Source organism: Lolium rigidum, chromosome 5 (genome assembly GCF_022539505.1).
Source record: "Lolium rigidum isolate FL_2022 chromosome 5, APGP_CSIRO_Lrig_0.1, whole genome shotgun sequence".
NCBI classification, from domain to species: domain Eukaryota; kingdom Viridiplantae; phylum Streptophyta; class Magnoliopsida; order Poales; family Poaceae; genus Lolium; species Lolium rigidum.
The window spans coordinates 5,253,129-5,264,049 of NC_061512.1; the positions used below are offsets into that span (position 1 = coordinate 5,253,129).

At 44.0% G+C, this 10,921-nt stretch overlaps 1 protein-coding gene and 1 pseudogene across 1 annotated transcript; both read right to left on the reverse strand.

Annotated features, from left to right (window-relative positions):
* Window positions 1-4,167: 4,167 nt before the first annotated feature.
* LOC124654371 (KRR1 small subunit processome component homolog) lies at window positions 4,168-7,470 on the reverse strand (the record flags this gene model as incomplete). Its single annotated transcript, XM_047193381.1, is given in 12 exon segments — window positions 4,168-4,499; window positions 4,655-4,723; window positions 4,802-4,945; window positions 5,260-5,341; window positions 5,433-5,515; window positions 5,597-5,701; window positions 5,823-5,861; window positions 5,937-5,993; window positions 6,646-6,714; window positions 6,935-7,045; window positions 7,126-7,202; window positions 7,311-7,470. Coding segments are annotated over 12 exon segments (1,113 nt in total), but the record flags the coding sequence as incomplete, so codon positions are not given.
* A 1,500-nt stretch (window positions 7,471-8,970) lies between these two features.
* On the reverse strand, window positions 8,971-10,875 carry LOC124658378 (annotated as a pseudogene).
* Window positions 10,876-10,921: the final 46 nt, after the last annotated feature.

Below are 10,921 nucleotides of genomic sequence, written 5' to 3' on the forward strand. Positions count from 1 at the left end.
CCACACGGTGCACACACTGTCACCTTTACACACGTGGGACAAGGAGTCTCCGGAGATCACATAAGTAAAACTCACTTGACTAGCATAATGACATCTAGATTACAAGCATCATCATATGAATCTCAATCATGTAAGGCAGCTCATGAGATTATTGTATTGAAGTACATAGGAGAGAGATGAACCACATAGCTACCGGTACAGCCCCGAGCCTCGATGGAGAACTACTCCCTCCTCATGGGAGCAGCAGCGTTGATGAAGATGGCGGTGTAGATGGCAGCGGTGTCGATGGAGAAGCCTTCCGGGGGCACTTCCCCGTCCGGCAGGGTGCCGGAACAGAGACTCCTGTCCCCCAGATCTTGGCTTCGCGATGGCGGCGGCTCTGGATGGTTTCTGTGGGTTTCGTCCTCCGTCTCAGGGTTTTCGCGACGGAGGCTTTAAATAGGCGAAGAGGCGGCGCCAGAGGGTCGAAGGGGTGCCCACACCATAGGGTGGCGCGGGCCCCCCCCCCTGGCCGCGCCGGCCTAGGGTTTGGTGGGCCTGTGCCCCTTCTCTGGCGGTTCTCGTGTGTTCTGGATGCTTCCGGGTAAAATAGGAACCTGGGCGTTGATTTCGTCCAATTCCGAGAATATTTCTTTACTAGGATTTCGAAACCAAAAACGAGCGAGAAAACAGCAAGCGGCACTTCGGCATCTTGTTAATAGGTTAGTTCCAGAAAATGCACGAATATGACATAAAGTGTGCATAAAACATGTAGATATCATCAATAAAGTAGCATGGAACATAAGAAATTATCGATACGTTGGAGACGTATCAGTGGGCGCCCTTAAAAGTGCGCATCTACAACCGCTCGCGGACAAGGTGGCCGCCAAAGTTCCCGCTTGGAATGGAAAGTATGTCACTATGGCGGGCCGCACCGCCCTTGTCAAATCCGTCCTCGCGGCTCAATCGATTTTCCATTTGACAACGCTTGTGGTTCCCTCAAGTATTCTCCTCTCCATCAAGAAAACTCAACGGGCTTTCCTTTGGACGGCAACGGACAAGGTCACCGGCGGGCAATGCAAGGTCAATTGGGAGGTGGTTTGTAGGCCTAAGAACCTCGGGGGCCTCGGTGTTCTCAACACCATTTTCTTCGCCCGCGCTCTCCGCCTACGTTGGCCTTGGCTTGAGTGGAAGGACCCCAACAAGATTTGGGTTGGTTTGGGTAACCCTTGCAATGAGGTGGATATGGACCTCTTCTACGCCGCCACCACCATCCTTGTTGGCAATGGAGAAAAGACTCCTTTTTGGGATGCACCTTGGCTACATGGAGTCAAGCCTAAGGATGTTGCCCCCCTCATCTTCTCTATCTCCACTAGAAAGCGTTGGAACGTCAAAAGTGCCCTAAGTAATAATGCTTGGATTGCCAAGATTGATTTGGAAGCGACTTTCTCCATTGCGCACGTGCGGCAATATTTGTCTCTTTGGTCTAGGCTTAGCGCCTTCGCCTTGAACCCCGGGGCTATGGATGAGATTACTTGGAACCTAACGGAAAACGGCAACTACTCGTCCAAGTCCGCGTACAAGGCACAATTCTATGGGTCGATCGAGGCCCCTATTGGCTCCTCGGTGTGGAGGATTTGGGCTCCGCCGAAAATCAAGTTCTTCTCATGGCTCTTTGTCCAAGATAGGATTTGGACTAGTGACCGTTTGGAGAGGCGCCATTGGGATAATTGCGGTAATTGCCCCCTTTGCAGTAGGGTTCTCGAGTCCGTGGAGCATCTCTTCGTCCATTGTCGGTTCTCCATCCGCATTTGGGCGCTTATCAGGGATTGGCTTGGTCTTCATCTTCTTTCCCCCACCACTTGGACTACTCTCCCCTTCATCGATTGGTGGTACTTGATGACGAAGCATAAGGGCGTGGCGTCCATCACTCTTCTTGTGACTTGGGAAATATGGAATGAGAGGAACGCTAGAGTTTTCAAGAACAAGCACGCCCCTCCTACGGTGGTTTTCGACAAGATTAGAAATGAGGCTAGATTGTGGGCTCTCGCGGGAGCTAAACATGTGAACTCTTTGATGCCGCGAGAGTAGTCGCTTGTTTTTCCTTTTCGGGGTCGTTCTCTTTGTAAACTCTCCCTTAATTAATGGAATTGGGCAAGGCTTTTGCCCTCTTTTCAAAAAAAATAAAATAAGTTGTACTCCTAATATTTGTATGAATTCTTCAGGCCCTCAGCATACAGCAGCTAGAGCGAATAGTTAGTATGTACTTGGATGATGTCAATGGTACAAACACTATTTCAGCGGAGGTGAGATGATGTACCTTAAGTTAATATTTTGTCGGATGCGATCTACCATTACTAAAGCACCGAATCTCATCAGAATTCTGAACTTAAGAATGCAACTCTGAAGTTTGAGTGCACTTTGGCGAGTAGTACTAGGAAGGATGACCTCCTAGGAAATCCTCATGTGGCACCTCATTTTACTTCCACTTAAAAAGCATATTATTTGGGTTTGCTAGAATAGTGGTTTGTTTTTTATTTACAAATGATCTGTTGAATGATATATGCTTTCACTATATCTATTTACAGTTCGCATCAAGCTTGAAAGCTGCTGCGCGTGAGGAAGCAAATACCGTCACAACTTTCTCTATACTGCTAGATGATGATTCTAGGTTTGTTCCATTTATTAAATTATTTTTTACAGCTTAGGGCCTCCTAATGTCGATGGCTCATGGTTTCACCTTTTCATTCCTCATTTGCAGCATACCCTTTTCACTTGATGATATCACGAAGACAATGCCAGTCATTGAGATGGCTGTTGATGACTTGCTACCATTTTTCCGTGAGAACCCAAGCTTTGCGTTTTTATTGCAAAGAGGGGAATAGGTATTCTTTCTCACAGCAGAGCCTCAGTTGTGGATAAATCAGGGGTTCCTGTGGTAGGGTGTACAGTATGTGTGATTCTTTTTATACCAGGTAGCAGGCCATTGAAGTGTAGTTACTAGGAGAGCTTAGGCGTCTGATTTTGATTGATTGGTTCGATGATTGTAAATTTGCATCCAGTTTTCCATGCGTGTTTTTTAATCACTGTAGCCTTGTATACCGGGGGATAAGGGCAAGAGGCCCTTGGTTAAGCATAGTAATACAAAGTTTTGCTGTAACTAGTCAAGGTGTACATGTGTTGTAAATTGGTACAGAAAATAAATCTAGTTTCTCTGGTGGTATAGAATAATTGGGTTGGTGTTGAGTGGTTTGTGCCTTCTATTCTTTACCGTTTGTTCAGTTAATTCCATGCTGTTTTGTCGGTGGTGGCTGTGTTCGGACTAGACGGTGTGAGTTGTTGCTCTGCTCGTTGCTCGCAGCGAGTGGTATTGTTCTTGTACTCAAACCTCTGCCTTCTATAAAATTATGGTAGGCTAGACTTATACGCTAAGGATCCATTTTGTGGTGTCAATCTGAACGGCAGACAAGAATAGTTTGTCGCCATTCAAAAATATTTTTATAGTAGGGGTGAACATGGGTTGCCGGCGATTCTATTTCAAAACCGCGCTGGCGCTTTACTAGGCTTAGCCGGTATGAGCCCAATTTTGATGCCAGCCCCTAAATGGCTATCAGGGGTGCTATTAGACTTGCCGGTGGAGATGCTCTTACGTCATGTGGAATCGTTTACCCTAAAATCAGGTGCCCTAAAATTCTGCTTTTGTGTGCTCTATTTTGCATCATCTTTTTGAGATGGTTTGTTCCCGGTCGTTTCTCAGATCTCTTCGATCTGGGCCAAAAGCCTACTTTCCTTCAAAGAAGAAACTGAATACAGTCTCTGTAAGAGTGTCAACTTAGCACAGTCTCTGTAAGAGTGTCAACTTAGCACGTACGGAGTAACAATCTCTCCTCCACCCATCGGCCTCCACCTTTTGGATCCGGTCACACTGCCCTCGTATGACCTCGTATTCTGCGTTGGATCCGGCCAAGAAGTGCCAAGACCTTGATAGACCAGTATTATTGATGTTCTAAATAATCTGTAATCCTGTTTAAATGGTGCCTATTCCTGACAGTTGTATCATTTTTATTGCAAAAGAACAAATTCTGAATTATGTTCTTCCAAAGACAGGTATTTATGTTCTCAAGAAACTATGAACTACACGAATTTGCATGTGTAAGGTTGAAAGTGTTTCAAAAAAGATAGCTGACGTAATTCGAACTACTCCGTTGAAACTGTAGTAAATTACACACAATAGATGTTCCTGATGTGATCTCATAACAGCTGTTAACGAACAGAACAAAACTGGCACACCACTGAAAGCTTCAAGTTTTGTTCTATTTAAGGGTAAGACCTACCAGGATGGCAATGGTTCAACAAACTGAAACAATTAAACAAGGCGCTGACATGGTGAATTCAGACTGCTGTTACATGGATGAAGATTTGTGCTTCTTTTTGGAGTGTGATTCTTCATTGCTTGCAACATATGACTCTATTTTCACATTTTCCTGTGCCTCGCTATTCCTCAATTTCTTTGCCTTTTTCTGCAAATGGAGAATAATCACAGAGATGTGATACTACTGCAGTGGAATCAAATCGCATACTCTCCCTCAAGAAAGACGGCACATGATCCAAAACAAATTAAAAAGAACAGACATGAACAAAATAAGCAGAGCATGAAACCATAATAGCAATGTACCTTCAAGGACTTCGCAATATCAGCAATCCCATTGTTGTCATCAGTAGTTTTGGTGGATTGAGTGTTCTCCTGAAACCCATAACAAGATTTAGTAACTACACAAGCGAAAGAGAATCCCACTGAAAATATACAAGAGGACATTCTGACCTTGGGTGGAACAAATGCAGCTTCTCGCTTTCTTTTCTTTTCCTCTGATTTCTCTGATTGCTTATCTAGCTTATCTTGCCATTTCTTTGCTGACTTCTTCTTGTCACTCATGAAATACTCACCACTCTCCAGTTCAAGATCAATCTACATCCAGATAGATAAATTAATCAACAGCAGCACAATAGGCAAAACAATAACTAGCCAGCAGAAAAGAACATTTTCAAGTACGCACAGTACAAGAAAAAATATTGCACATGGGTTTTGTTTCCTTCAAATTCAAATAGCTTTGAAATCAGTATAATCATTTATCAGAGCATGAGATGGACACAGGCACCGACACCATCAAGATATAAAGCTGTAGGACAGGGCTGCTAACCACATAACAACCACTGAACTGATGAAACCAGCATGGTGAACTGCACAACAACTATAGAAGTGAAAGAAACAATTGACTTCACCTTGCTAGGCTGTTGAGGAGGCGGAAAGGGTGTGTACTGTTTCTTCTCCTTAGTATTCGGCTTCTTTTGCTTGACATTCTTTCTGAAAAATAACAAATAATGAGGTGTAAGATGCACACTGTACTTTTCAGAGGTAGTAACTCCTGAACAGAAATGTGATGCAAGTTCCTTACTTCTTAAAGTTTGGGAGAAACCTGTTCCAGCTTTCAGTGGCTAGGGCAGGATTTTTAGCCAGCTCACGTTTAATTAGTAGTTCCTGCTTAGTATAACAACAATCGATGAGAAATCATATTTTGCATCCATTCAAAGATAATATCTCAAAAACAAAACCAGTCACCTTAATGTGATATACTGGATGCTTTATGTTCTTTATGCAGTCCTCCACAACCTTTCGGACTTGTTTCAGTCCCTTAAAGGTACCCATGGCAGCAACAGTATTCCCCTTTTATGATGGAAAAGTACACAACAGTATTTAATAAAAGAACAGATACCAAGTAAAAAAGCAGGTGGGGACCCAAAATCTAACTTCAAATGAATTAAGCAAGGTAAGAAATTAAGAAAACCTGAACTAAGATGTAGCATCCAGTCAGAATCTCTATAGCCTGCAGTACATAAAACAACATGTTAACAAAGGGTGGACAGATCACCATAGGACAGGAATGATATGAGATATTTACCTTAAGGGTGGACAGATTAGGACCTAGAAGACGTTCTCTCCTTTTGACAAATCTTTCCTGTGATAGCATGGTATTAGCTTACAGGAACATAAAAGACAAACTCATCAAGAGTCGCAACATAGCACAGATAGGTGCTGATGACAAATATCAACAAGCAAGAAGTGTTTCTCTGTGCAAAATTAACAAGTATCATTGATAATAGAGCAAAACGAGAGAACTTATATTAGCTTATCAGACCAACTGTTTGCATATTTGGGTGGATGATACTCTTATGGAGGCAACAAAGCGCAGCACATGTGATTGTGACACGCAGATTTGCACCTTATACAATCATATGCATGCCAAACCAACAAGCACATGTATAAGCATGGGAACCGCAGAGGTTTTGGATGAAGGAACCCGGAGTCTAACAAATAGGAAACAGACAACACTATAAACCCAGACCATAAACTATAAACCAAGTTTCTAGTTGTGGTAAAAGAAGAGTTATCTAGTGGTGCCATATAATGCTTGTATGATATCCTTATGCGATTGATTCCGTCATTCTACTTGGCAATTACATGTCTGGTCTTTACATGTTTTTCCTATATATTAACCACTCCGTTAATATGGAAGGGACATTGTGATATTTAGTAATCAAGCATAGTCAAGGAATTGCTTGAGAGGCAGATAACTGAAGTTTGAGTTTGAGCGATTAGACAAAGTCTACCTTGTTTCTTATGATGCTACCGATCTTAATAATATCACAGTTCATCTCATCATTGAGTACTTTGATTGCCTGCGAGGAAAAAAACAACAAGAGAAGCATATGGATGAAACAACTCCCAGGCAAGGCATCAAGGTGTTGGGTGCCATTACAATAGGTGGCCGTGGGAGTATATCATAGCTAGGTTGCAAGAACACAGTAGGTATATATATATCATAATGGCATGAAAAATCAAGACAATATCCACAAAGTATACAGCAGAAGTTGCGTAGTAGCTAAAGGGGTCGCATACTTGGGGTGCAGGAACGCTCCGCGACAGGAGTTTTATCAGGTCCCTGGCCTTGAGAATAATGTATGGGTCCCTGGTCTTCCTGGTGGTGGAAACAGTCATGGAACCCTCCACCTAGGCACAGAACAAGAGAGAATCGACTCAATATATACCTAAGAAGGCTCCAAAAGTCCAAACAAGAATCGACTCAATACCAGATTGAGCTCGCACGAGACCCCGAACTCCTTGAGCGCGCCCTTGACGATCGGCCACGCGTCCTGCAGATACTTCTCTGCACTCGGAACAAGCAAAGGGTCACCGATTCGCATGAGGCAGGCAGGCAGGCGGGAGGGGAAGGGGAAGGGGAAGGGGATAGGGGAAGAGGAGGATAGGTGATTACCTCGGTACTCGGGGAAGAGGGTGGAGAAGGAGCTGACCTCCAGCAGGCCGCCCTCGTTCCAGGAGGGGTCGAACTTGTCGACCGTCCAGCGGTCGATGGTGGGGTCTTGGTCCCACGGCTTCTCCTTGTCGTGCTTCCCCTTCCGCTTCCAGTTCTTGCCCTCCGCCGCCGCGCTCGCTTCGACGTCCGAAGCCGCCATGATGATGGCCGGCCAGAGGGAGTAGGGCTTGGATGGCTCTGAGAGGGGAAGGGGCGGACGAGGGGAGGTTCTGGTGTTGAGGGTCGATGATTGATTGTACCGCCGCCGCCGACGGACGGGAGCAGGGAGGACTGCGGGCGGAGGAATGGCCGAGGGTTCGTTTGGCCCTTGGGCCTTCCGGGTTTCGCCCTAGCACTAGATAGATGCCCTTATTCCAAAGACACCCCTCAAGTTTTATTATATTCTTTTGTTCACACGCATCTCTAGCAGACCTATCTAGCCCCGTTCGCATAATAACTAGTACCATTTTGGGATTTTATTTTAGAGGAAAAAAAAAGGCCGGTCTAGATACCCATCCGATTTTTTTTCTAATCTATCCAGTTTCGCCTCGTGGAAATCCCAATTACCCAGTCTCGCGAGGCCTTCCGAGTGTGAACCATAAACCCACTTCCGCGTTGGAGCAAAGTAAATTTCAGCCTAGCGTCATCGTCCGCGGGCTGGAGTCAGCCAAAATTCGCACGAGTCCGGCCAAATTGGACGCAAAGATGGAGGGAATGGAGCTCGCCGGTGGTCGACCTCCACTTGGCCGGCGCCAGGAGCGGGTTGAGCTCGCCGGGAAGGTGGCGAGCAAGCAGCGGTTGAGGGCAAGGGCGGAGCAGCCGGACGGCGGGCGTGCGGCGGCTGGGGGCGTGCGGGCGCGCGCCGGCGGTGGCTGGGGGCGGTTGAAGAAGAGGAAAAAATAAAAAAAAAAGGTTAATTGTGAGCCATCATAAGGAATATGTTGTTTTAGGGATTTTTTTGCGGTGTCTGGGCTACGCTTCATTTTTTCAGCCCGCAAAACACATTTGGGGTGGCCTCCATATGCGTTTTTAGGGTTTGCGGTTTGCGGTGTTTGCTAGAGATGCTCTTAGCGGATCAGAGTGCCACCAAGTGTCGCCCAAGGCTGAACAATGAAGGACAATGAATTCAATTGAATGAATATACTCATTGACATATTCAAGTAGTAATGCAAAGCTTCTCGAAAAAAATGTTTTGCACCATGGGTAAACACAAATTCAGTGCTCAAAAACCTAATTTTAAAGCAACAATATATGTCAGACATTGAGCCATGTTGAGAGCAGCCATAGAGGGGGTCCGGGAATTTTCATCAACATCCATCTTCTCATTTGATGATCTCATGTCAAAAAGAACAAAGGTACATCTGGTGATTAGAGAGAGGGATACCTATAAGCATTCTAGGTCTAAAATTTGTTATGAGATACTCTACATTATACCTTTTAGTCAACAAGAATATAGAAAACAAAGTGTTCATCCTTTATCTATTGGATGTCACTATTTCCAATGTAGTTTGGATTGGATGTTTACCAATTTAAGTAGTGCTATATAATAAATACACTACTAATTTGTCTGGTTTTTCCTAGAATATAGACTAAAAGAGAATGCAGGGAGTATATAATCATATCAGCTGCTCACTCTTTTGCAATGCTCAATTATTATGCAGATACCATAACATTTACATGGATGTTCCGAAAACAAATGCGAACAGCCCCAAAGCACAAGGGCAAGGGGGTATACATGGACACACACCCCGCACATCAGATCGTCGGAACCACGCCTATTAGCATATACACATACAACTCTTGCAGAACATCTGAAGACGAAAAAAATGGAGGCGTGACGTCTTGCAAGGAAGGCAGACTAGCAGAGGAAACTCTGGTCGCAGACCACGGTCAGCTAGTCAGGTGAGTTAGGAGCATGTTACGATTTTCCCTTGGGCTTCTTTCGTGATTTCAGGTCAATAACAATGACACCGATGTTGTCATTGCTCCCTTTCATCGGCGCTAGCCTCACGAGACAATCGAGAGCTGCTTTGCGGCAGGGTTCATAGTGGGTTCGCCGCCGCCCTCATCAGAATATGCACCATCGTTTTTATTCTTGTGCCAAAGAAGGATCTCGCCGTCGTGCAATTTTGCATGCGTCCTCATTTGACATGACATCCCACGGACCATCGCTCGCTAGAATGAGGCAGTCATCATCTTTTGCCCGTGGAACAACAGTGACTTCGGGTTTTGGAATCACAAATGGTTTCAGGTATCGGTCCCCTGCAAGAATATTGTTGAGTTCCGCTTCAAGTTGATAAACCAAAGGGAACTTCAGACAGGCAAACAAATGCATAGAGAAATTGGCTGGTTTAATATCTTAGTTCAATTAACTTCTCATATGGAACAGGGAGAACAGAGTTGTCCAAGTTTTAATAATGGAACTATTCAGATGGCGCCAACCGTAAGAAACAACTAATATCTTATATTAGCCATGGCCATAGTTCACAACTACCCAAGGCACTTGCACACATAACAGCATAAGTATATATAGGGTACCTTTGTTCCTTCAATACGGGGGACATTTTACTTTGGCCTTCTTAAGGACATCTCGCATCCTAATCCGAACACTTTCACAAGAACATATTGAAGTCCACGGACAACTTCGTCCCCATCCCCGTATTTCCAGGTAAGGAACCAAGATAAAAATGAGGAACACGGACTAATAGTAGCCATGATTTTTCTCAGATGGGAAAATGCGGAGTTGCAAGTTGCTAGTATATGAAATGGATCATTTCTAGACAGTTATAATTTAACATCTGAAATGAGCTAATGTAGTAACGTGATATCAGATGATCTCATATATTGAAATACCACATGAAAGAGAAATCGGCACAGTTTGTACAGAAAAAAGATCCAAGATGTATGATCAAAATTGTGGCGCCAATTCAATTTTATGTATTCACATGTTCATATGGAGAATGAGAAATATTACTTAGATGTTTCACACAATGACCTAGTACCAGAGACTTAAGATGATTGCAAATATTAAGACAAAGGTGATGGGTTTTTATCTTTTTGACAGCACAAAGACTGATGGTTTCATATAGGCTTCTAGTGGTTCAAGTATCCTTGTTTACTGAAATCCCAGATGACATATGCAGCAAGATATGGCCATAGAACTACTACTATTGTAATTCTATGGATGTTTGGCTGTGACGATTAAAGTAATGTCATATATGCTGCATAGGCAGAATACTTCAGGAGCATATCCTGGTACGGTCTTACTTGTTGTGAAGCTTTTTGTCTGCCTTAGCTTACAAAGAGATGCCTCCTAGAGTTTACCAAAGAACCTTCTAGAGATCATGATGGCAACGGTACATGTTGGGCTACCAAATTTGTATTTTAAATTGGTCAAAAATTAACAGAAATCATGCTTAGACCTTAATCTTATTCAGAACATTTTTTACAACCAGCTTGACATCATCAATAATTCCATACATATAATAAACCTGGACATGCAAAACTTACCGATTGACGGTGACATTGCGAGTATACCAGAGACACGATAACCGTTCCAGTCAATGACCTTC